The sequence below is a fragment of the Mugil cephalus genome, chromosome 19 (assembly GCF_022458985.1).
Source record: "Mugil cephalus isolate CIBA_MC_2020 chromosome 19, CIBA_Mcephalus_1.1, whole genome shotgun sequence".
Lineage (NCBI taxonomy): Eukaryota > Metazoa > Chordata > Actinopteri > Mugiliformes > Mugilidae > Mugil > Mugil cephalus.
Genome location: NC_061788.1, coordinates 21,101,835 through 21,128,354, shown reverse-complemented (window position 1 = coordinate 21,128,354; position 26,520 = coordinate 21,101,835). Strand labels below are relative to the sequence as shown.

Below are 26,520 nucleotides of genomic sequence, written 5' to 3'. Positions count from 1 at the left end.
GAGCTGTAAGTGTGTGTTTTTGTTTGTATCAAGAAATAAAAGTTCCAGTCAGTCTGTAATTAAAAATGCAATAATGTAAAATTAGAAACATTAGGCTATGATAGGTGTTGTGATATGAAATGACATATATCAGGACTGAGGTATTCTTATTTAAATTGATATCTGACTTACTTGAGCTCTGGGCAGCTTGGCTGGATTCAATTTTCCATAGAGCATTAAGATGTTTATTATTTATTTATTTTATTTTTTAACTTTATTTACTTATTTTTGGTTCAGTGTCGTGGACGTTTCACGTTTTCATCAATGCCTTATATGATGTGTACATAATGCACAGTCATATTTACGACCTGATGCTCTTGTCCACCTTAAATTCAAACTCCTTTTTGAGTGATTTTGAGCTGTTAATTTGTGTTGATGATTGATGCTGATGGATACAAAGGTGATTAATCATGCTCTGTGTGCCTCAGTATGCTCAACTATATCCTTAAAGTCCCTTAGACAAACAAACTGTTGTAGCATCATAGAAAGCAGCCGGCTTGCCCGATTCAAAGTCAGAGGAGTTTGTTCTGTTTTCACAACAGTTTGCCTCTCTAGATCTTGGTTGTGAGTGAAGGGTGCCTGACTGACTCTTCAATGGCTTGTGTGTGTGGCTAGAGTGTGTGTTACCAGTGAAGCATGTGTGTAGCGGATGCTTAAAAGCTTTTTTTTTTCCTTTTAATTGATACCTGACACATGCAGCTTATCGCTGCTCACCTGTGCTTTGTGTGCGTACGCCTGAGTGTTTGTCTGCACCAAGTGTGTATTGGAGGCTTGGAGGGCACACTGTTGTGTCTTTCTGAGGACCACCATGGGAGTGAGGACATTTGTGCAAAGTGAGAACGTTTTGCCTGGTCCTCACTTCTTTACAAGGCAGTTTGGGGATTAAGACTTGGTTTTAGGGTAAAGGTTACAATTAGGTAAGGGTTGGTGTAAGTGGCTCATGAATGCTTTTTGTTGATACATGTCCTTACTAAGATAGCTGTACAAGCATATGTGTGTGTGTGTGTGTGTGTGTGTGTGTGTGTGTGTGTGTGTGTGTGTGTGTGTGTGTGTGTGTGTGTGTCCATTCCCTTTATTATTCCCTCCCCGCATCTTGCAGCTGTTTTACCTGTGTTTTGTCTCCTAATCCCTAAGCAGCAGTGTGCACTTCAGTGGTGTTGTGTTACACTCAAGGTTTTATTTTCCTTTAGGCAAAACAAAACAAAGGACTACTAGGGAACTCCACAAAAGAGGCACATGTGGGTTGAAGTGCAACCAGAACTTTTAGTGTTTTTCATAATGCCGATAATGTTGGCCAGTGCAGAAAACCTTTATTATGCTTTTGATTGCGTTCTTGCTAAAGGCTCCAATGCATCAGGCAATAGAGGAGCCAAAATGGCAGGTTAATCCTGAGGGTTTTGGGCAAACTCATATCTGATTTGTGTTTGTGGTTTCTTCCTATCTGGTCCATAGATTTTAAGATGATGTCAAGCACTTTGATATAACCCACACACTCTGTGAAAGCCATGCAAGCCATGCTTAAATTAAGCTAAGAGCACAGAGCTATGGCAGCAGGTCTGTGATGATGTTTTGCAGGCGTAAAGTAAACACGTAAAGGTTCAGCATGGAAAGTATGTAAGTATTAGCAGCTAAATGTAGTCAGAGTAAAAGTACTTGTTAGGTCCTTGTGACTAATGATCATTAGACTAAAAATACTGAAGTGTTAGTGTCTCAACGGCAGCTTGCTGTTTCAGCTGCTGGAGGGGAAGCTGGTTTATACTATTTGACAAAGAGTTGTATTACAGAGACACCAGGTCTCAGGGATTTACACAAGATTAATAGGAAGAATAAAAAAACAGACATGGTACATGGTACATGGTACTAATCTTTGATTTCTGGTGAGATACTGGTTTGTTTGAGCATTTGTTGGTATAATTTACTGGCCATCTAAAGGTTGATGAGAGGTTTGACGAATCCTAACCTGTCAGTGAGGACCACCAGAGTCAACAGGCTTGAACTTTTATGAAACATTGATAAATCAGAGGAGTTAAAGTGAAATACATATCAGAGTAATAATTTGCCTAGTTTGTATTAGATGTGCCATGTTAAGGGTTTCTATGTCTGTATTTAAATGTCAGTCTATGGAGAAAATTATTTTTCTGCTGCTGGTAATTTTTTTAGTGTTGGTTCTAGTGATCTCATTGGGCAGTGGGAGTTTGAAGGAACCAACACTCCAGTTGACATGTTACCAAGGAACTAAAATGTAGCTGCCCTTTCACACTGCATGAAAAACAGGTTTTTCAATATGTGTTTTTACATGATCTTTAATGGAAGCGCTCTATGTCATGTTCGGGGGATACATGTGCAGCTGTGTTTATGTATAGCTTGTATAATGATATGGCACACTTTTTCATCGATCATGGCAGCGTACACTCCAGTGTACTTAAATCTGTAGTGATGAAGTTGTTGATGCAATGACGAATGAGAGGGAGGAAAAAACAGGCACACAGCTGGTTCAGTTTGGACCACAGCTTAAAGCCTGGGAGGATGAAATGAATATGAAATGTTCAACAGTCCTCTCAGGATGAACTGTAATTACTCACCTTTCAGCTGGACACATAGCATTATGATCAACATGTTCTGCATGATTAGTGTAAAACAAAAAGCATATAAGTACTGCCATTGTGAGTGTGTTAGCCAGCTGATGTTGGCATTTGACCTAAAACACCACTGGGCCTGAGCACAGCTTCACAGAGGCCCCAGCATGTCTCCTGGCTCTTTCTTTGCCTCCATTAACTAACTTTGATGAAGGAGGACACTTGGATAATTTGATCCTTCCAATAAAAAAGTGGTTTTAGAGATAGATTTGATCGGGGACTTCTTACCTTATTTACCATGTGCATTTAGAATAGAAAAGGTCACCTTACCCCCGTCCAGTATCATGCATTATGTATTTGACATGCTCATGATTAACATTATAAAACCAGATAACATAGTTACATCAAGTTTATTATTCTCTGTCTTAGGTTGAATTTTAAAATAAATAAATAAATAAAAAATCATGGAATATACACCAGTCAGGCATAACATTATGACCACCTTCCTAATATCGTGAGGTCATCCTTGTCCCTCCAAAGCAGTTGTGACTCATTAGAGAATGGACATGGTCCTTCTGAGGGTGTCCTGTGCTTTGGTGTTCTTCATGTTTTTTTTTTTGCGTAGTTCCTAAACCATGTTTGTGTTTTAATGTGTTTGTCCGTGTCAAGTTGCGTCCTGCTGGGGATGGCTGCTGCCATCAAGGAGTGTCATCGGTATGTGGTGGGGGTGGTACACATCTAAGCAACATCCGCACGAATGCCAGGTCCAAAAGTTTCCCAGCATAACACTGTATTGTCACAAGATGGTCAGTGTTATTCACTTCACCTGTCAGTGGTTTTAATTGGTTGGTGTACCTTTGGATTAATCACCGGATATTTTAAAAACAACACCAAAATACACAGATTTACCACGTGCATATAAATGACAGCACCAGAATGTAGGAGGGAGTGTATTTCTCTTTGTCCTGTCTGCGTCCTCTGTGTGAATAGACAGCGGTTAGTCAGCATTTTGTCAAGCAGGTTTGGCGGGGGTGTTTTGCATGTGCTTTGTTTTGTGTTGTTTGTGTTACGCAGGAAGAATGCAAAACTGACTGTGAAAAAAATAACACCGATAACACCTGTCCCTCCTTACTTATTCTGTCCAACTGATGGTGTTATGAACATTTATTTCTTCTGCATGTACAACGCACTGATATATTTTCTGTACATTAGTATTTAACTGATCTGGTTAAGCCATGTGACAGTGTCTTCCAGTGGTTGTGGGAATCATTTGGGGGGACACAAGAAGTCCACATTGGGAGGTAGTTGGGGTGGATGAATGGGTCTTAGGTTGCCGTCCAACCTGAACAACCACATGGTGGTGTGTCCCTACACTCACAGTATAGTGGCATATATATATATGACACAACTAAGGCCCCCTTCAGACCGTGCATAAATATCTGACCTAGGCAATCTGATCACTAGTAGCCAGCTTTCACTGCCTCTGTTAACACCTGGCGTCAAAATGCGTTTCTACATGCGTCTCCAGCCAGCGCTCTGCCCAGTCTCAGTTTCGCACTTTGTATTTAAATAAACTCCCACACCATTTGTGTCACAGTAGAATATTTTAACACCTGCTGTCTCTAATGGATCACTACGGCTGTTTCAGAACCATGTGCAGAGCTGTTTTTGATGTGTGTGTCATGTATTAATTGATCTCTGCCCTGATCTTTGTTAGGTTTGCACAATACTCTGATTATAACTCCACCCCTGGAAGCTACTATACACACCATAATCTCTGGTATTAAAGGTAAATAAAGACACCGGAGATCGAGTTAATACACTTAACTTTGCTCTGTACACATCAGCTTGATCACATCAATGATCAATTTCATGCTCATAGGTTATTTAATGACAGAATCACACTCATGTATGACTTAAATGATTAAATGTTAATTCTTACTATATTAAAAGGCTCTCATTACTAACAGACACCACTTACGGTGCCTTTTCCTTGTCTGGTGATCATTTATAACAGCAGTTGCGTGTTTTATTTTGAATGAATGAGGCAAAGCCCCACAGACGCAGCAGCACCCCTGTTGAGTAGGAGGTATTTAATGTGACTCAAGACACACAGTGCATTCACACAACCAATTGTGGTCAGAGATCGGATCTCTCAAATGCGGTCTCAAATGTGTCCTCAGTGTGTGATCGGATTCCCCAGGATTGTTGTTAATGCTAGGTCTCAACAGGGCCTAACTGTGGCCTCTGTGGATCATCCCACAGATACTTGATCAGTTTGGGATCTAGTGAATTTGGTGGCCAGGTCAACACCTTGTGCTGTTCTTCATGTTTTTTTAAGTTGTTCCTAAATTGTTCCTGCTGAAAATGGCTGCAGCCACCAAGAAGTGTCATTGCTATGGGGTGGAGGTGTCTATTCTGGTCTAGGGTGCTACATGTCTAAGTGACATCCACATGAATGAATACCAGGTCCAAAACTTGCCCAGCAGAACATTGTATTGTCACAAGATCCACTTCTTCTGTCAGCGGTCATAATGTTATGCTTGAATGATGTATATTTTGATGTCACAATGCAATGTTAAAATTATTAATGGTCATGGTTAAAAGATCAGTTTTTGCTGAATGAACATAACCACAGCATCAAGTCCAATCTTTCTACCGTCTACCCCAACGTCTTCTCTGCTCTTCTCCTGTGACAACATCATTTCACCTCCTTTCCTCCAATCAACTCAATCATTAGAGGACGTTTGTCATTTTAAGGTGCAAATATTTCATTTTACAGCTTCTGTTTAAAAACCTAATGTTCTTCCACATGAGCTTTGGAGTTCCCTCCCTTAACGATAAGACGCAGCTATGGATTTGTGTCATAGTTAATAAAGCTCTTTCACAAAACACCTTTGGGTTTGCCTTCAGTGGGAGGACGATGCTGGGTTATGAGATCAGAATACACTGTATAATTCTGAATCAAAGAAAGCAAAGAACACATTCTGCCATTTGATTTAGAAAGCTAGCCACGTGTACCACCAATATATACTATGTATGTATCTGCTCATTCAAGGTTGTAATTTTTTCTTTTGATATCTGCTTAAGTATGCTGTCATGTCAGAAGGTGCATTGAGCTGTGATTCTCTACATTCATTACTTTCAATACCTGCTGAGTAATGCACGCAATTTTAATCACAGTTGTGCAGTCGTTGGGAAGTGTTTCGCTGTTCTCTCAGCCTCTCTCTCTCTCTCTTTGTCTTCTTCCATTCATCTCCACTGACTCTCTGTCTCTGTGCTCTTTTGTTGTTGGTTGACGTAATCGAGCTCAATGAATGTTTGAGTTTCTCTGCTCAAAAAAGAAGAGGAAGAAGTCATTACGGGGATGAACCGCCTCAACACCGTCTCCTAGGCAACCCCTGTGTGTGTGCTGCGTGTTAACAGCATTGTGGGGACAAGGATTTGTGAGCTCAGTGACTTTGTGGGCCCACTCACATCACTGGAAAGAACACTGATACTGGACTGTGAGCAAGTCCCACGTTAGCTTCAGAGACAATATTTTGAAAAGTGTTGGGATCCAAAAGTCATGGCGAGCTTTCAGGAAATAAAAAAGTGGTTCTCTTGTCATGTCTTTGGAGATTGTTGTTTCAATTTGCTGTAACTATGGCACAACAATTTATGACAAGGGATCCAGTTAGAGTCTGGCCCATTAATACTTCTAATGGATGTGTCTAAAAGCTCTTTGTGGCACCAGACAGGAAAATAGGATTAATTAGGGTACCTACACAATATGTTCCTGTGCTGTTCATTTCTCTGTCAGTAGAGTTCGTATTGTGAATGCTTGTCTCAGGCACACACCTTCTAGCTTTGTTTGAAAGTCAAATCCTGACATAGGAGAAAGAAAAAAACTGAGGTCAAGAAAGTTTTTAGTCTGTTTTGGCCACACTCAGTTCATATCAGAATATCAGTCTGGTAACACATTTCATCTTAGGGTGAAAAAAGGCTCAACCAACCAGAGCCCTTTTTGTTGGAAACAAGTTACTATTATTACATATGCATTCAGGTGACATGTATGACGGAGCTGCTGTTACTCTCATTGGCCACACAGATCTTTGCCAGCACGTGATCAGTTCTGAAGGGGGTGGGTCCAGAACTTTTCTGGGTCACAAATGTGATGGATGGGGGAAGTCAGGGCTGTGTGATAATCCAGGTGATACACTTTGATGTTCTTCTGATGTCAGTGCTTGTAATATCGGACTTATCGGTTTACGGAATTTAGTGGTTGTTGTTTTTTTAGATAAAGCTCTGTAAACAGTTTGGATAAGTTCAGTCTTAGGTCATGCCCTTCAGTTAAATTGTACGTATGTGTGTGTGTGTGTGTGTGTGTGCATACATGTCTATGTAATGAGATGGAAAGTGGAATGTGACAACAGTCCCTCCTGTTCTGATTATTTCAGGGTGTTTGCGGCTGCCGCGCATTCCTCTGACCAGCATGACAGGTTTCACTTTAATGGGCCTCTATCTGTGCACCTGTGTGTGTGTGTGTGTGTGTGTGTGTGTGGTACAGATTAGTGCTATGATGTCTCTCCTGTATGTATTCTGTTGTGGAATGCCCTCAGTTAACAATAAAACCCAGGGCGTCTTCTGCTTCCCTCTGTATGTGTGTGTTTGTAAGTTGTGTATTGTGCTCACCATTCATCTATCTGTTTGCAACAATCGTAGATTTCAATTGCTTTTCTGGGTGGAGGGAAGAAATTGCTGTGACTTTGATGAAAAGGCTAACTGCACGTCACTGTTACTGTCACACACCACGTGTAAGCGAGGGAAATGACTCTTGTCACATTTTTGAGTTTTTAACATTTTCCTATTAATGAAATATGATCAGTAAGAAGAAGAAAACCAATGAAATGTAGATGAAGCTGTCTGCTGTGCATCTTTCAGCACCACCAACTTTTATGTGATTTGATTGCCCAGATCAGATCTTAATGGAAGGTCCCCAGTAGCAGGGTCAAGAAGACTGTTAAGGACTCAGGGGAGAACGAATGTAGCAAGAGGTTCTTGAGGAAAACCTGATCTAGACAGCGGTTCACCATTCACCAGATGTCCATGTTGACATTGGTCTGAATAATAGGTACCACACTTCTCTATTTTGCCAGGGCTCTATGGGTTCTGAACTATCCTATTTTTGGATTCTATGCTTTCACTTGTAATGGTTCTCTGTAGAGAAAGAAATGTCTCTGTTCTTGAGTGGTTTAGCCAAAGACGTAATCTCCATAGAACATCTGAGAGGATACTTGTTGGGAAGAACTGGATAAACTGCCCAAACCCAGGGGTCTAAATGCTTTAGAGACTTGAAGCTGTAACTGGTGCTAAAGACCCTGCAATAAAGTTCCCCACAATTTGGCGGAGAAGTGTTAGGACATGTTAGACCACCTGTCTTTGATATAAGCTATTTTTGTTACCTTCAGTGCTAATACACTTACTCAAAGCTCATATTCATCACAGGTGGGTTTGTTGAACTGTTATGATGACACTTTAGAGGTGCTAGGAAATGTTTATGTTGCATTATCTATGTAAGCTTTTTGACCACCCTGGCCTGTTTTTCGGGGCCTGCGTGAAACAAAAATATCTTAAATCTCATCATCATGTTTCATCCAGATATGAATCACTTACACTTCAATGCCAAATGGAAATAAACTTGTATTGTTGATGGCGGCTCCCTGTCATGACTCAGTGGAACGTCTGAATAGAATGAAGCCACCATTCACGTTATCAACGTCCCCTGTACTTTTCCAAGCTATGACAAGTTGAAAATGCTAAAAAAAAATGTCCTATAAAAACATACAAAGTTACTGGAGGTGAAAGAGACTACATAGATGAATGATGATGAGAAATGATGACGTGACCTCATCATTTCTCAGAAGGAAACACCAAACTGAAGTGGAGTGAACTGAAATGTTGAGGGTGAAATACCATCCTGCATGAGTGTAGTGGCTTGTGAGATGCGCACTGATGCACTGATTTCCAATGATCACTGAAGTAATTAAAGTTGTAAGTAGTATCATATTCAAAAAGGTATAGCAATCTAATCTTTCACTGGATGTTTTCTTTCATCGTTTGCCAACAGGCAAGCAATCAGTAAATTTGTGCCATTCAAATGTTTCATTTTTATTTTTATTTTAACTAAATACTTGGGCAGCATGACAGTTTTTGATGTGTTGAAGGTGGGGGTTTCTCTTCTGCTGAACCTAGCAGTTTGCCCCCGCCTTCCATTCTTTCCTATGCTAGGATAATTCACCACCACCCTCCCCCCACATCCCTTGTCCCTTAACCTCATGCAGATTCAACTGATACCAGAAACTACATATTGGAATGTTGCTCCAAGTGCATATAAACAAATGACCAGTCACTGGTCAGTCATCTGAATCAACCTGGCTGTGTAATTTGTGTGGACAAGTGATTCACAGCTCGTATATTCTCAGCTACTAAAACCAAAAGTCTTGTCCTCTTTGTTCAAATAACAAAGAAGTGTTCATGTTCCGGAGACTTGTGGCATTTGACCTTTGACCTTCTCATCTTTGTTAATGCCTCTAGTGACCTTAGCTTTCTGAGCGCGCTCTTTAGGCCATTGTGGCAAACATTGATAAATGCCTAAATCGTGAGTGCGATGTCATCAGAGTAGGGAACTGTCATGTAGCCTGTCTGGTTCGAACCTGTCGAACCTGAACGGCTCTGGTTTATGTTGGCAGTCATGAGGTGATTCTCTAGGTGTGGTGATTGTAGATTAGCCAGATCTGGTCAGGACCAGAAAATCGGGTCATGATTGAGGTGTATTGTGGAAATGCGCTGTATGGCAACTCAAAATTCATACTTCCTGGAAAGCTTTTATTGTGAAAGGAAAAGCAAGTGTTGTACTGATAGAAGTTAAAAAGCCAGCAATGTAGAATGAAAATAATTTGTTCATTCATTCAGTCCATATTCAGTCCATATTATATGATTCTATTAAACTGATCACTCAGACATCACAGTGCTAATTAGGACGTGACTAGACCTTCCATTCCTCCTCATTGTTTATTATCCTCCTTCGTTATGGCTCGGGTTAGGGATCAAGAAATCACAATCTCTAGGGTGTTATCATACCATATGATTAAAATCTGTATATCAAGTGAGCACCATCTCACAGGACAAAGAGTAATTCCTTTTTTGTAAAACATCTTGAGACAATTTGTATTGTTATTGGCGCTAAATAAATAAAATTGAATTGAATTGAATTGAATTGAATTGAATTGAATTGAATTGAATTGAATTGAAATGATCAGAATGATCTATATTCCTTCTGCCTCTCTCCTCAGAGTGTTTGATACTGAATACATCGAGGTGTTTCTCCCCTCACCTTCCTCTCTGCCTGCAATTCCACCTCCTCCTCCTCCTCCTCTTTCTTTGTCACCGGCACCACAAACACGGCGGTCATCCAGTCACAGCCGGCCATCATGTTCAGCAGTGCAACTGCGCATCAAAAACAGGTAGGAGACAAGAGCCTCCATCAGCTGACCATTCAATGAGCCCATCCCTGAAACAGAAGTCATCCAACTCTTAGCAATAATAACTTGGCTTTGGGTTTCTCCTGGTGTTAAGTCAGAATCAGTATTTATAGCTCAAGTCCTTTGTCTTGGTGTTGGTACAGTTAACATAAATGAGAAAAAATAGAATAATATAAAAAGCACTGTAAATTCTGAAAGTGAAGCGCGAGCTGTAACAGAACCTCCAAGAATGAGGGAGAGTTCACAAGTAGCACAATCACCCTAGCCTGTTCTCAGGGCTGCTATACAGAGCCCTGGCTAATAGCGAATCAGATGGTTACATGTTGACAGTCAGACTGTACCCTAATGCATCATTAGGAGCATTTTTGTCCATTTTGGGCAAATTTTTCCACTTGACATGGCCATCATTTTGGCTGTGTTAGTGCAAGTGGTTCAATTTTTTTCTAGCACTGTACACAAAAAAACAAACACAAAAAACAGAACAATTTGAAAAAAACTTTACTACCCTCTTGAGTCATTAAGACAAAATGTCCATGTCCAAAAAAAATGCTGTAAAATCTTAACTGATTTTGTCCACTAAGGCCACAAAAAGACAGTAAATTTTAAATCTGCAAAAACAATAATTCAATCAAGTCAACATTAGCTTTATGAAAAAAAAATAACGACAACAATGACTTTAACTAATTAAACTGGTATTCCAAGGATTAAAATCTTAAAGAAGATTGATTGTTTTGGTAGTCGTGTACAGTGCTGAAGTGGTTTAAGAGATTTATGCAGAAAAAAGCAGAAAAAAATATTAATCAGCTATGTTTTCATAGCAGATTTTTGGATGTGGACATTTTTGCCCTTAATGACACAAGAAGGTAGTAAATTAAACTGATGCATGAGGGTTAATCACATGCTCTTACACCCCTCCATTTTCTCATGCAGTATTAATTAATGAGAGGAAGGAGAATGCTAAATCATGAATGTAAGTACCTCAGTGATCAAATCCAGCCACATAAACATCCTTTTACTGGTCAACTACCTTTTCAAAAGGAGCTAATCTTCTTAAGATCTCTCTCTTTATCCGATTAATTTTGATTCAAAAGTGTTATTAAAACAAATTGTTGTCTACTGGTGCTTTACAGAACCCAGGTATGATGAAGCTTCAGAGCTACTCTTGTAGCTACTCTTCTACTCAAGCATGTATACCCTGTGAGAGACTGGCAACCAGTCCAGGGTTTTTCCTTCCTCCTCACCCCATCATAGTTGGGATAGTTACCAACTTGTTGTTTTTTGGAGCCCCCCTTACTTGTATTTAAGAAAAGAGGCGCACCCCCTGTGATCTCTGAATAATAGATAATAAATAAATGGATGAATGAATGAATGACTTTCTGTGCATTCAGAACATAGTAGGAACGTTTTTTTCGGTAGTTGGATTGACGTTTCGCTTGTTTATTATCACTGTGTGACTGAGTAGGATTTCCTGTCCGGTACCTGCTAAATATTTCCTTCCAGTCTTAATAAATCTTTGTTGTTCAGAACGTCAGTCCAAAGAACAGGACATGATGTCAAATCAGTGACAGGTTTACTGCTGTCAGCTGAGGAGGTCTTCACCCCTGGCATTAGGACGTCCTTTCTGTGCTTCCTTTGTGTGTGGGAGATGTTGCCATGTCCTGTTGTGCATGTGTGACTGAGGTCAAACTCAGATCAACAGAAAAACAAACTGCTGTGTCGGGTTGCCACGGTAACCACCGTCAAGCATTTTCACCCACTGCATTACAGCTCTGTGTAGAGGTTTGTTGCACAGCATGGTCTTTAAAATAAGTTGTCATTATTACTAGCCTTAACTCATTGAGAGATTGTTCATCTGACGTTGTACAGTTTATAAGAACCACATATTAGAGATGAAATATGCATCAGTAACTGAACTGAACCGTGAGCTATGTAGTAAAAAAAACAACAACAAAAAAAAATCTAATTAACTGACCGATATGACTGACTTTGAACACTAATAGTTTTGTGCTACTGTTTCCTTGTAGCCTGGTGTAACAGTCCTTTTAGTCTAATCTTATCAGGACATGAGTCAGGTAACAGTCCATTTGGATTTTATTACGGGGTGTGTTTCAACCGATACAGAGAAAAAAATACGCTTGCTCACAACTACATAGTCCTACAACCAATCAGAGCAACAATGTGTGCGACATTAGGTGTTCTGGACAAATGAATCGTGTTCATTGCTTGTACTTTCACTGTCAGCATCTCTCACAGCCGTCTTTTTTTTTTTTCGTAAACGAATCCAGTGTGGTGTGACTCTGTCACTGTCACTATTCTGTTAATCACCGCATAAAACCCGCCCAAAGGATGTATGGATGGGGAAGTAACCAGCACTGGCTCTGCCAGCGTTCAATCTGAGCAGAGGTCCAGTCAACCAGGCAAAGTAAAAAATGTGCAAATGCTCACTTTTTTTCTGTCTTGCTTGCTTTTTTTCCCCCAGCATTTTAGTAGCCTGCAAGTTGATTACGGTTAATGAACAGCTGATGATTTTGCATCTTGCTGACACAGAGTGATTTTATTATTTATTTGGATTGGGGTTTGTTTACCTGGTGAAGAAGAAGTTCAACTTTCACTGTGTTGTTGACTCTCCATCAACTCCTGCTTCAGCTTTTTAGCATAAGTTGTGTTCACAAGGCACTTACTGACATCGTCATTGACATTAGCATCTGTTCTCTGTAATTTTGTCAGTAAAGGAACCACTCCGACCACAGTTGATCTTTTGTTTTTATAAGACTATTGATTAAAGCTACTTCAGTGAAACATAAAAGTAATGTTTTATATTGCTGGTATTTTACACTGCTCTGTGGTGGTACTGCTCCTCCTTCTGACGTTGACCTTCACAGTAAAGAGAAGTTACGGTATTGAGCCATGAAAAACTGAGTTTTGAATGAATTACCTGGGACCTACACATCTGTCCTCCTCCTCCTTCTCCTCCTCCTCCTCCTCCTCCTCCTCCTCTGTCTCTCTCTCTGTCCCTGTCTCCGCGTACACAGTCTATAAATAATGACACTTTGCTAGAACTAGTTTCATCCTAATATGGAGGTCAGGTCTAGGAAACATTGTGTGTGTGTGTGTGTGTGTGTGTGTGTGTGTGTGTGTGTGTGTGTGTGTGTGTGTATAATGAACATCTCAAGAGGGTGCTAGTGTGACTACAGACAAGCCTGTGCTTAAGTCTGCTATGTTCCAAAACGTTTTCACTGTTTGTCCTTGTAAGATGATGAGACCTCCCATCCAGCTCACACATTCAGGATATATGCTTTTATTGTGAAACAGGGGCTGAGGACTCACGGCAAGTTTCCTGCAGTTTAGTTACATCTCGCGGTCTTTGTGGCTTTAAGAAACAACATGTTTTCAGGTGATTGTGACTGCAGAGTAATTAAATTGTACTATACTGTTGGCCTCATACAGCGAGATAAACAGGCAGAATGACTCCATTCTCCCACAATTCCCTGGGGCCTGGGTGGTTATCAGATACCACCAAGTGGAAGGGGGGGCATTGCCAGTCTCCTATTGGTTGTTCTCAAACAGGAAGTGGGCCATCAGAGCCCCATGAGGCTGGGTGTTAATCTGGAGAGGACAGACGGACTAATTTATAAACACACTGGCTTTCTATGACTGCTTCTTTCATATTCTTCTTTGTTGTCCTTTCCCCCTCTCCTCTCTTTTCCTCTCCTTTCTTAGTAACACTGTACTTGCTCTCTCTCTCTGTCTCCCTCTTTCACCTCTCCTCCCATCTCTCCTTTCGATTGCTTTCCACTCCTTTCTTTTTCCTCCCTCAGATGTTTCGATAGTTGAATCATCACATATTTCTAAAACGACATAATCACATAGCTGCACACACACAATTCAAAGCCAAACAGTGTGGTCTGCTCAGTCCCTCTGTATTAACCAATCAATCATTTTAAGGATTTAATGCCATGTTTTGATTTTTGGTGGTGAGTGCTGTTTACATTGTGACCAATTTATCCTTGTTCAGGTTGGTCACCTGTCTGTTAACTGCTAATGGAGCCTGAAGCTAAGTAGTTAGACTGCTGGCTAAACAGATTTTTAAGGTGTCAAACAGACACCTGACAGCCAATTGAAGAGCAGCAGCTACTTAAATCTAGAGAGAGAGGAGGCTACGTTTGGGGAGGTCTTGAGGATATTTCATTAGTTTCTAGTAGTCCTGAGATCCTTGAGCCACTGGTCTTAAAGGTGAATGAAATAACACTAGTTACGTGTTTCATGGGTGTCCAAGTAGAAGTTGCATATGCTACGTTATCCTCCGCAGTGGTTCCACTTACCTCTTGTAATATCTTTGTTTGAAAGGCTTCAGTTGATACAGACAGCCTCTCTGTGTTCGTATGGACAAAAGTCATCGTTCAAATTCTTCTGTTGCAGTTCTTGCCCATGTCCATTTAAGACATGGTTATAGGTTTGTTTGCTTTCAACTTTTCTTTCATGTAGATGCTGGGTTTCCCAGTTAGGTCCATGTAAATGTCTGACCATTGCATGGTGGGCAGTCCCGTCAAATCGTCCATCACTCATTGGATGGATGAACAAATTACATGAAGTTAATGCTTATTTAGGGGATTCTTGTTACACGTTAATGCTAATGCTAACCAAGGTGTCCAAGCAGAAGTTGCATTTACTGTTACTCTCCACAGTGGCTCCTCTTACTTCTTGTAATATCTTTGTTGAAGAGGCTTCACTTGATAAAGACAGACCAGACTGTGTCGTCCTTTGATCAAATCGTCCATCCAGTGAGTGAGAGTGTAGGGGTCGGTGAATGTTGTCTCATCAGTCAGAGTCAACACTCATGGTCTCGGAGGGTCGGTGTATTGGTATATTCTCTCCTTTCCCTCCTTTCTAAACTGAGGAAGTTAGCTGATAAAATAAAAAACAGTGTTGATCAGACACTCTGTGTAAAGACAAACATGGAACAGCTCCTCAAAGGTGAAGCCAAATAAATGCTGGTAGATATTAAACACACACACACACACATGCATATTTTGCTAATTTTGACACACCCTAAATAAATACAAACTATTAATCATCATTTTACAAGTATGTTTTAACATACTTAAAATACACGCACACAGCTATTGTTTGTCGCTTGGATCCACGCTTTTGCCCACCTCTCTCCCTCGCTCCAATTTTAGTTTCCAAGCAGATCAGAAGGATGATTATTGTGGCCCTGAGCAGTTTCCCACGGCAACAGATAAGGCCTATGTTCAGAAAGACACGCCCTACACACAGATGCACAGAAGACAGTTTGAGTTGCAAACGCTTTCTATTTTTTCAGTGTTTGTTTGCAGTGTTTTTAAATAAGAACACTGTCTCTGTGTGCATGTGTTCTATCTCCATATTTAAGCCGTTAACTTGCTAATTTATTCTGGAGTCAGCTGAGCTTTGCTGAATATTGAGTTCAAATCTTGCAAACCCACCATGACGACAGTGCTTCTGACTGATGCTGATGATGGTAACATTGTTCTAGTTAAATTTGATGGTTTTGCAGCTTGTTGGTTTCGTTAGCTTAGAGACTTTTTGTTACAATTTATTGTCCACCTGACATGCAAAAGAGAGAAGTCCCAAAATATATTTAGGTAAGCTGGGTGGAGTCAGTGTTGCCGTTCTCTATTTGAGTTAATCAAACAGGGTGCTGTGTGGTTGACTTGAAATGTGTTTGAAGTTTGGTTTTATACATACCAAAGACATATAACAGCTGATCCTAAAACTGGGGTATTGTCTGGAGGTTTAAGAATGGCTGCAGTGTTATATATATATATCGTAAAAGTGTAGGAAAGTAAGTATTTTTTTTCCAAAGCAAATCTTTTGTAGTTTAGCCTTGATGTCATTACAGGGGGAAACAGTTTTCCTCACATAATATTATCCAGTTCTCGCTGTGATCTCTGATGATATTTCCAGGATATTCCCAACTCACAGGAACCCAGTCTCAAGGCCCTGCAGTAGAGGAATTACCTCATCAATCAGCCGAATGCCTTCATATTTAAAATGCAGCAAATTCCTGCCTGTGGTTTAAGGGTGTGATGTTTATGTTTCTCTGTAGTTTGGTGTGTTACTTAAATATAACTAATATCTAAAATTTTCACTCTTTTATCATAAACTACCACTACGTCTGTGGCGCTGCTCTTAAACAGCGCTTTGACATGTAATGTTGGCAATTCAATATGCTTAGTGACATACAATACAATCAGTTTTGGATCTAGAGCAGGTTAACACCTTGTGCTGTTCTTCATGTTTTTTTGAGTTGTTTCTAAACTGTTTTTGTGTGTGTCAGGCTGCATCCTGCTGGGGATGACTTTTGCCATCAAGGGGTGTGATTGTTATGGGGGTAGGGGTGTCTGGTCTAGTCTAGGTGCTGAGTTCCTACACAAGAATGGAAAGTATGGAAAAGTATGGAATTTGATTTTATAAATTTCCAGGTGTGGAAAAGTATGGAAAATTAAAATTAGTGTATTAAAAATATTCATGTTTCCAAGAATGTTACCACTGTTCAATTTTCTAAAACATACAATTATGAATATCTTAAAAACAAATAAATGGATCGATAAATGAATTGCACAGCTAAAATGTCTGTCAGAGCACACAGTAGCAATATAGATGATCATTGATGCACAATCTTGTGCAACTTGAATTTACCTGGGTTTGTTCTTAACTTATTTGTGTGTGCTACATTACCTAGCTTTAATCTTCTGGAAAGTATTGGGTGACAGCATATATATTCAGATTAATGAAAATGAACTATTAATTTTATAATGTATTTACATGATACACTAGTTGTGTATCATGTAAATACTGAAATGCTTTAAATTTGATTTGTTTTACTGAGAAGTAAGGCCTGTAGGTGGGTGCTACATGTCTAAGTAACATCCTCATGAATGAATGCCAGGTCCAAAAGTTTCCGAGCAGAACATTATACTGTCACAAGATGGTCAAAGTTATTCACTTCACCTGTCAGTGGTCATAATGTTGTGGCTGACTGGTGTATTAGTCTCGGCTAAACTAATATAAAGAGACTGATATGCCAATGAGAGTTAGTATCAGTTTTCAATTAATATTACTGGTCAGATAATCACTCGATAACTAATATCTCACTTATCTAATATTGTTTTCAGTGTATCTGCTAATTTGCTTAACTCTGATTCCTAGCCCTTATATCTCCTAGTGTTTTGGACTTAAGTCCTTCTGGTAATCTAACAGTCAATAATAATCAGTTCATTGTTTACTGTCGAACCACATGCTGCATCATGAGATGTCTTTCTCCCCGAGGCTTCAGAATTCATCTCTGCTGCAGCGAGCTCAATAATCCACTGTTTTCAGCAGCGACGTGCTTCTGTTTATCTGTCCTCCCTCTTCTTCCTCCCGCTTCCTCCTCTTCCTCCTCCTCCTCACTATTCCTCTCCTCCTCTTTTTCCTCTCTCACCTTTTCGCCTTGTCACTGCTTCTTTTATACTTACTGAAGTCACTCTAAATTTTATTTTCAAACCAGGAGTGTAAAACAGAGAACTTCTCTCTCTCATCCTACATTTTTTCATCCTCCCTTTCATTATCTGTCACTATTTCCCCTCTTTCTGCCATCTCTTTATCAGTACTTACATTGCTTCATTCCTCAGTATCTCCACCCTAACGATCCAACCCAACTTATCTCCCTCCATCCTCCCTCCCTTTCTTGCCACTCATTCTGTCTCGCTATTTCTCAGCCTTCCTCCCCCTTTTCATCCCTCCTCTATCTCTCTCTCGCTCCCTCTCTCCTTAGACTCCCGGTGTCTCTCACTCACGCGCCACATCAACAGCTAACGTTCAGTCCGAGCTTTGCCGAGGATGTTTACTTCATGCTTTTATCGTACGGTGGCCTAATGATGCTTAATTGCTTCATTTGCTTAACGAGCTGGGGATCGGGGGCCAGTGCTGCACGACTCAATCCAACCTGCCAGCCTCGTCCTGGAGCTGCAACAAAGAGAGAGATCTGAGGGTGGCAAAGGCAAGATTGGTAGACGTGGGACTATTTTACTGATGGAAAAGAGGAGTGGATAAACGTAAGAAAAAGGCTGGTTTCAACAGTTGCATCGCGTTTGTGTTTAATATGGGACAATCCGCTTTGAAAGTTTTTCTAAGTATGTAAGCTACAAGTTAGGTGGACCATTGTTGACTTAGTGGAAGTTAGGAACAAGACAAAGGAGCCAGAGGAACGAGGAGTAAAGTGTGGGGAATGGAACTTGGCGTGACTCTCTAAAAGTAGAAAATATTAGAAAATAGGACAAGGGCTAAGTAGAAAGAAGAGGCTTCAATCAAGTGGAGTCTAAATAAAAGTCATGGAGCTATTGGAAGTGTTCTACCGCAGGAAGCTAAGGAAGAAGCAAAAGAAAACAGAGCTGGGACGGTCTGAAGGAGCTCTGTGTCGGTCACCGTCTGAGGCCAGCGTCAACAGCCTGGCAACCGGCCTCATCTCCAAAGTCCTCAGGTTCACCTCCAGGTAAAACAGGCCATGAGTACATTACACAGCGAGACAAGAACAGTTCGTAAAAAGAGGCCAGATTTCAGGTTTTTAAGTTGTTATAGAAACACTTATGCAAGCTATGTTTGTTTGCTCAGTGGTTTTCAGTAGCAGCAAGATAAAAAAAAAAAAAAAGCTATACACAATAAAATACAATATATACAATAAAAGTACACAATACCAGGGAAATGAATGTAATTGGTACGATGAGGAGAAAAAAAGTAGCATTTAAAACAATTAAACAATAGTGCAAATGTCATATGTTTGTAAGAATACGAAGCAGTGAGGGAGTTAATATGAAGGAATCACTGTCATAGTTAAAACTAGCATTTTAGCAACAAATGATGTTGGAGATCCCTCCATTTCTGGTGGCTGGTGAGATCTGAATATTCAGGATGAACTGAGTAAGTGTATGACCTGTTTGATATTCAGTTAACATGAAGTGTGAATGACATCTATGAGTTGGACAAAACCTTTGTCACATGAGATTTGTTAACTGACTAGGCCTTGTGTCCTCAGACACGACATCTGTGACTTGGATATGCATTCTTTGACATGAACATAGCCTTGATAGGTTTGACATGAGATACAAGTAGAACTTGGATATGACTTTGGACACTTTCTAACTAACTTTCTAACTTTGACATAGCATTGGTAAAGCGGACGTGATGTCAATGGCTTAAAAATGAACTCCGGGAACTCTGACGTGACATTTATAACTAAGACCTGACTTTGGCACAACCTTGAGGATCTACATACGTGACAGCAAGGTTGTTGAATGTTTTTGGATGTACCATGACCAAGAACCTTCACAGATACACTTTGAATTTTACATGATCTTGATGAATGTGATGGATGTGGCAAGTGAAGACAAATAAGATTTAAGAATCACACTTTGAAACCCAAAATAAAATAAACCGTACTGTAGTCTAGACCGTTAGCCCGTCCCCCCAGAGCCAACAGAGGAGGTCAATATCTGTTCAAGTGCAACAGCAATGATAAAGTGTTGAGGTATTCCAGCCACGTCCTGTCATTACCCAGGTTCCTGTGGTTCAGAGACATGTAGGCTTTCATGTCTCTGTCTCCTACTTAGTCAGATACGATCGTTTCCTGTTTATCTGTGTGAATAAATACAGAGCAGCAGGACATGTCAAATATGATGAGGATCAGGGGAAGATTATTGTAACTGGCATGCAAGTCAACGTTTTCTGTTATCAGAACTGGTTGGATAACACATCCAAAATATAGTGCTGGTGATGTCATAAAGATTACCACAATAAACAAAAACACACAACTTTATCCCTGAAATAACGTCACCATTTTATAGCCAATTATTTACCTTACTTTTCTATGTACCGTATCAGAGATACAAAAATTAATTGTGTTAGATAAAGGGTGCTGGGAATTGTGAGAGCACAAAAAAATCAATAGGATGTGGTGCGGAAAAGAGATTTGACAGTCTTTTTATACATTACACTTTTCTCACAGCAGACATTATGGATGGTAAATAGACATCAGAAGTAACTACACTTTAATACTGGTGAGCTAATTTGACTTGATGGAACTGAACCATTGTTTAAATTTGACAATGGTTATTAAACGACTGGTGATTAGTTTCCAAGAAAGACCTAATGAAAAGATGAGGTCATTGGAAATATCACCCTTATACTTCACTTAACTGCAACAACAGTAACTGAAACTTTTGCTGAAATAAATAATTTTTGTATCACACCTTTCCTCAGTGTAAAACAATCAGTTAGTCATAAACCATAAGCGTTACATTTCTTGGGAGCTCCATGAGTCTACAGCGCTAGTCTGTGTAGGGTGTGTTACCCTATATATATAAGGTATATTATAAAATTATGAAGAAAACTGACTACAACTGAATTACAACATTCATCAACTTGTCGCAACTTGGGAAGTCTGACCTTTTTGAAAATTTCCACTTCCAAGTTCAAGATATGGACTTTTCTCATGAACATGATAAACACATCCCCATTGGAAGTCAGTAATATATACAGTACATGTATGTGTAATGTACAGTGGATACAGTAGATTCGACTAAAGGCTATCATTCGCTAATTAATCCCACATGCATTTCCATTCATTTTTTTCTGTTAACATTATTGAAACGTGACACTTCCTGCAAATGTCAAAACTTGGAACACGATGAGTTGTGTTTAATTTTTAAGAAAAACCTCAAAGTGGAACCACCTAGTGGAAATTGTCACTGGAAAAACTGCATAAAGTGCAATAATGTCCTCCGTCTACTTTGTGTACTTTGGTAGATTGTTACTAGGAATGAAAGAATGAAATGACTGTTTTCTGATGACTGTGAAACTAGTTACGAGCAGGTTGCTCTCAGATTGGCCTAATAGTTATCCAGTTTATTATATTAATTAGCAGGCCTGAGTTTACAAGACTAAAGTTGAAAGTTTTATTTTTTAAAGGAAGGAAGGCAGAGGCAGACAGGCAGAAACTGAGTCAGCTCTCTGTGTCTGTAGGAGGACTCAGTGTATTAGTTAATGCTGAAACGATTGGTTTTAGTTTCCAGCTCTGATAATAAACTCTGTTCAGTGGCTGAGACCCTGCAGCAGTTTGAGACATCAAATGGTTTTGTGAAAGCAGATCTGTGCAGGATGAAAGGGAACAAACAGTTTATGAAAACAGAAATCACTGCTGCAAGTGTTGGCTTTTATGCAGCTTTCTGTAGAAAAGTCTTCAGAACTTAATTGTCAGCACCTACTATGAGAGCTACAGTAAGGGGTTGCATCTCAGAGACATTTGACACATCAGCAACCAGACTCTGTAAAAGTTCTCACCTATATAAAAAAAATCCCCGGTTTATTTACTGGATTGTCATTTTTAATAAAGAATGATATGTTTCCTTTCACAATATCCACACTTGATAGGAAGAAAGTGAGAGGCGCCTTCAAGAGCTCGAAGCTAAAAAGCTCATTTCAGACAGTGAGGATAATACACACAGGGCTAGTGTAAGATACATGAGGGTCCATCACCAGTGGTTGATTACAAGCACATAGACCATTAATTTGGCCAAGACAACAAACGTGTTGTTCTTTTTGTAGTCTTGTGACCACGGCTGAGTGATGATGAGTGCAGTATATGGTTCTTCATCTAGTCCGATTCTATGTTGTTCTTCTTGCATGTTGTGGGAGTGAAATTGCCCACTCATGTAGGTCTATCAGTAGGTTCCAATCTCCAGTCAAAACAAGACACTAAAGCTAGGAACATACCACGCGACCGACAGTCTTTACAGATTTTGAAAAGACTAGGCGCACACACTAGCAGACTGGCTTCAGCAGATTTTTGTTTGATGACTGAAAGACTGAGGATGACACACACTGCCTGGTGGGGGATCGTTGGGGCGTCCTGCAACCAACATTATATAGGTACTCATACTCATGCCACAACTCGATTAATCTCTCCTCTAATTTCTGTGGTCCAGGTTCGCTTTGTCACCACTCGCCATATTCATCCCTTCACCATCGTTTTGTGAAAATTCAAGCTACTTCTTATGGAATAATGTCTTATACTCTATGTCTTATGGTGCTAGTTCCTATGTCCCTGCCTCTCTTTTTTCATTTATTGTTGGCAGCACTGGTTTGCAGTTTGGTCTTTTAGTTCAAACTACCTGATTTTGTAGATTAAACATGTGTGATTAACTGTGACTGGGGTCAGGTCTGGTCGGTTCCCCTCATACACTAACAGATTTTTATCCCAACTAGCCATGCATACTGTCCCTAGCTAGTGTGGACTGGTATAGACTTTGCCCAACTGGGAATTGTGGGTAGAATCTGGCAATATTTCTTGTAGCTCTGACAGAGTTGAAGTCAGGACACTTGGATGATGTCAGTCTGTTTCTGCCATGTGCGGATTAAACATGATGGGATCACAGTTAAAAGAAACAGCGAAAGTTAAGAAAGCAGGAACCCAAATATGTTGAAATGTCCAAAAAGAATGACCTCTATTTCTTCAAATCCGATTCCATCTAACAACACTCACCCTTACTTACTAACTCCATTTTCCCACTTACTTTACTTTTCATCAAATTAGATTTCACAGTCTCTCAAAACTGCCCTCTTATCCCCGTCCCCTCACACTCACCACATTAACAATCATTCTCATAACAGAAAAAACTCAGTCATGTAATTTACCTAAAAGTACCATTAATGCTAACTAATTAAGATGGATTTTCAGCAAGATAACTTGCTGATTGTAATTCATGTTATTGTTCTGATCCATTTCCTCTGTGGTCTACCGAAATGTGATGATACAATCATAGAAGATAGAACATTTTTCTGGTATTAAGTTGTGTATGTGGATTTAAATTTCGAACTGCAATGAGACCCTTATCTTCTAGTTTCATTACACGTCTAACAAAAGTTCACTACATCTTTGTCAACATTTGACAATGTGCCTGTGAACATTACATAATGCTTTGGATTACTGTTTACTTTCTACACTATTGGCCATCTTCTCTAGTTTCTTGGAAATTTCTTTACACAGAATTATCAGTTGCTTTGCATTTGGCACCTGACAGCTATAAACAGTGGACACCTGTGTACACCAATTCTGATATGCATCTGGGTGGCTAATTGTATTTGGAGCTTTTATTACCACGTCCATGAACCTTTTTGTTTCCAGGGTTTTTTCGTGATAAGTAAGAATGTAGAGTGAGTAGCTGTGGGATGGTCTGCAAAAACAACATCCCATGGCTGTTCAGACGTTTGTTTCTCAACATATTCGTGCACCTTGGTTTCTATAAGATTGAGCAGTAGAAATTAGAAAGTAAATGTTGGTGAACAATGTTGCTAACAGTTTTTCTGGGTTGGGTTAACACTTTACATGACCACATACCTTCTGTTAAACACGTGCCATTACCTTGATATACAGCAAAATGAGCACTTTTTTCATTAGACACCGTAACTTCACATCGCTTTTCATTCATTACCACTCGTATGCCACAATTTCCTCAGTGCCTCGTAAGGGGTTTCCTTCACCTACAAACTCACCAGTTTTTGTTTGTTCTCTACCAAACTGTAGAAATTCAGGTCCAAGTCAGGCCCAATTGAAATCACCACACTCACCTATCACAGTTTTTTTACAATCCTGTTCGTGATGCAAATATTTTTCTAGTTTTAGCTCAGTATCACAGACAAAAGAGATTAGCCACAACATTAAAACCACTTACAGGATGAGTAATAACACTGACTATCTTATGACAATTCAGTGTTCTGTCCTGGGAAACTTTTGGACTTGGCATTCATGTGCATGATACTTATGTAACCCACCTAGACCAGACCAGGCACCCCCACCCCATAGCAATGACACTCCTTGATGGCAGCAGCCAGGATGCAGCAGGCGAGGAACAACTCAAAAAACAGGAAGAAGGTGTGGACCTGGCTTCCAAATTCACTAGAAAAGGAAAGTAGTCATAACGTTATGTCAGATGAGTGCCACTGAACCTCGTTCTGTCCAGCGTGTTCTATATCAAGACAAGCCTGTTCTTTGGTCTTCCCACGGGGACACAGTGGCTCTAGTATCTTTATGGCATTAACTGTGGCAGATGATGAACCACTGCTTACTTCTAAGTGTCCTGTTTGGGACCTGTGAAAACGTTGCCCGAAAGAAGGAAAAATTCCACCACATTCATGGTCCCCAAGAACACTCTTAAAAACAACTACTATAGCCTACTGCAAAGTACATCATCAGAGATATGGGTGTCCATAACTGTGCCAATTTCAAACACATAACAAGTCAAATAATGACACGATCTAAACATGATTGGAGATTAGGTTAGGTTAGGTTAGATTACATTAGATACTTTATCTATCTTGAGTAGTTGCATTATTATATGGTTTTCAGGTTTACGCAGTAGCATTTTGTGTACATCATAATTTAAAAATATTAAGAAAGTTGCAAATTCGCAGCAACGTGGTCCTGAAAACAAAATCAAAATGAACCTAAGAATAGAGAAAAGAATGTCTTCTTCTTGGGTGTTGTTTGATGTGATACGATTATACGACAGGTTTCTTAATGGTGTCCCACAAAGAGTGTTAAATCTCTCTTCTTCTTGCATATAATTTGTCACAGCCTTTGCCCGAGTGTGTTGCCAAGATGTCCAATGCACTGATAAACTAAATCCGTCTCCGTGTTTTACCACCACAGACGAAGTGAGCCGGCGTCTCGTCCTCATTCGTGGCATTCGACGAAGCTCGGTGATGGTCAGCAGGAGCAGGACCCGGGAGCGATGGACACCTTGAGCAGCTCCTGGCACCACAACTACCATGCAAGGTCAGTCCAGCAGAGCAAAGATTAGATCAGCTAATAATTATTTCGACATGTTTCTGGGGTCTGCTCAAGATCATTATCTTGGGTCAATCTGTGGTGTTGACGGGTCCAGTCAGTCAGTCAGTGAGGTAGAATCTGTTTCAGCTACAGCTCACCAACTGTACAACCAAGTTACAGGCAGCAGGTTAACCAAGGAACGTCCTTCCAGACATCCTCTAAAGCATAGTCACTTTTTCCATAAAAGTCTCACTGGTAGTCTGTACCCTTCTGACCTTCTCCAACACGGCAACTGTCTAGACTCCCTGAGGAAAAGTGTGTATTTTAGGTTTATAGAGCACTACTATCACTCAGTCACTCTGGGGGTCAAAGTTCATGCTTCCAGACAGTCATATAATGTCTGTGTGTCTTATCCAAGACAACACACACCAGTCTATACTGATAACACACAGACACAGGACAGGTGAGCTTTGTTCGTTGTTGTGAGCTGTTCAAGAAGGTTGTTTCCCTTAAGCGGCAAAGTAGTTCTGGTACCCATCACAATATTTACTGGTTTGAACCCTGATCAGTAAGAAGCAGATCATTAAGATGTGATGAGGCGACTATGTCTGTCCGTCTCACACATGAGTTGACCTTTGACTGTGTTTCCATCCTCATCTTTCTACATGCGGTTATCATTTGTTTTCACCTCCAGCAACCCCAGACATTTGTGTGTTTATTTGTGCCTAACAATTGCTGACGGGTTGATCAGTTGGTCATATGTATATAATGATTAGTGAGTGTCAAAATATACATGTTGAGACTTGTTTAAATGGGAAATAAACTTGATGATCTTGTATACTGTATAGTATTAATATTTTTGAGGACTTGTAACCTGGAGGACTAGGTAAAGAATGCCTCAAGAATGAGGACAACTTTGGGCACATTCTTGGCCCATGAGGACATTTTGAAATGTTATTTTGGTGAGGGGCATTGGGCAGATATTATCGTGATATTATTGTGGATATTTTACAAAGTAAAATCGTCCAACTTTTTAATTAAAGACATTTTGGTAAATTGAGGAATGTTGTTGGAGGTAGATGTAGACATTTTGGGGCAGTTTTAAAAAGAAATGTGGAACCATCTGAATAACCCTTTGGAGTAATGAGGACACCTCATAATTATTATTTATTTCTTAAAAGAAGAAATTGTTCTTTTGTGAAGGAAAGGAGGATACGATTAGTAAGTAAATGCATTTTGGAAAAGAACTGAAGGTCACTTGGCAAAGTGACAAACATTCGTGGCAAATGGTGTTGACATTAGTGTCGAGGCTTTCACGATTCAGATCTGAGGTCTCAGATCAGACAGAGTTCCTGCTAGCTGAAGTCATTGCTGCAGACATTATCACACTGCAAGCTGACATAATGTGTGTGTGTATGAGACAGGGAGAGTAAAGGACAGGCCATTGACGTCGTTGCCTGTAGAGAGGGGCATTCCTGATGCCCCTCCCCCTCACCTCTGGGTCTCCCATAGCAACACCCACCGGCCAACCACCCAT

The 26,520-nt window shown here is 40.1% G+C and overlaps 1 protein-coding gene across 4 annotated transcripts in view; it reads left to right on the top strand.

Moving 5' to 3' along the window:
* The window catches only part of shroom3 (shroom family member 3), a 61,361-nt gene that overhangs the window by 13,161 nt on the left and 21,680 nt on the right, over positions 1 to 26,520 (top strand). For 3 of the 4 annotated variants that reach the window (XM_047569805.1, XM_047569804.1, XM_047569806.1), the window contains exons 3-4: positions 9,950 to 10,120; positions 24,864 to 24,989. In XM_047569805.1, coding sequence (XP_047425761.1) covers positions 9,950 to 10,120; positions 24,864 to 24,989 — 297 coding nt within the window. Of the gene's footprint in view, positions 1 to 9,949; positions 10,121 to 17,705; positions 18,654 to 24,863; positions 24,990 to 26,520 lie in introns of those variants that run through there. The other variant, XM_047569807.1, reaches the window with a different exon arrangement.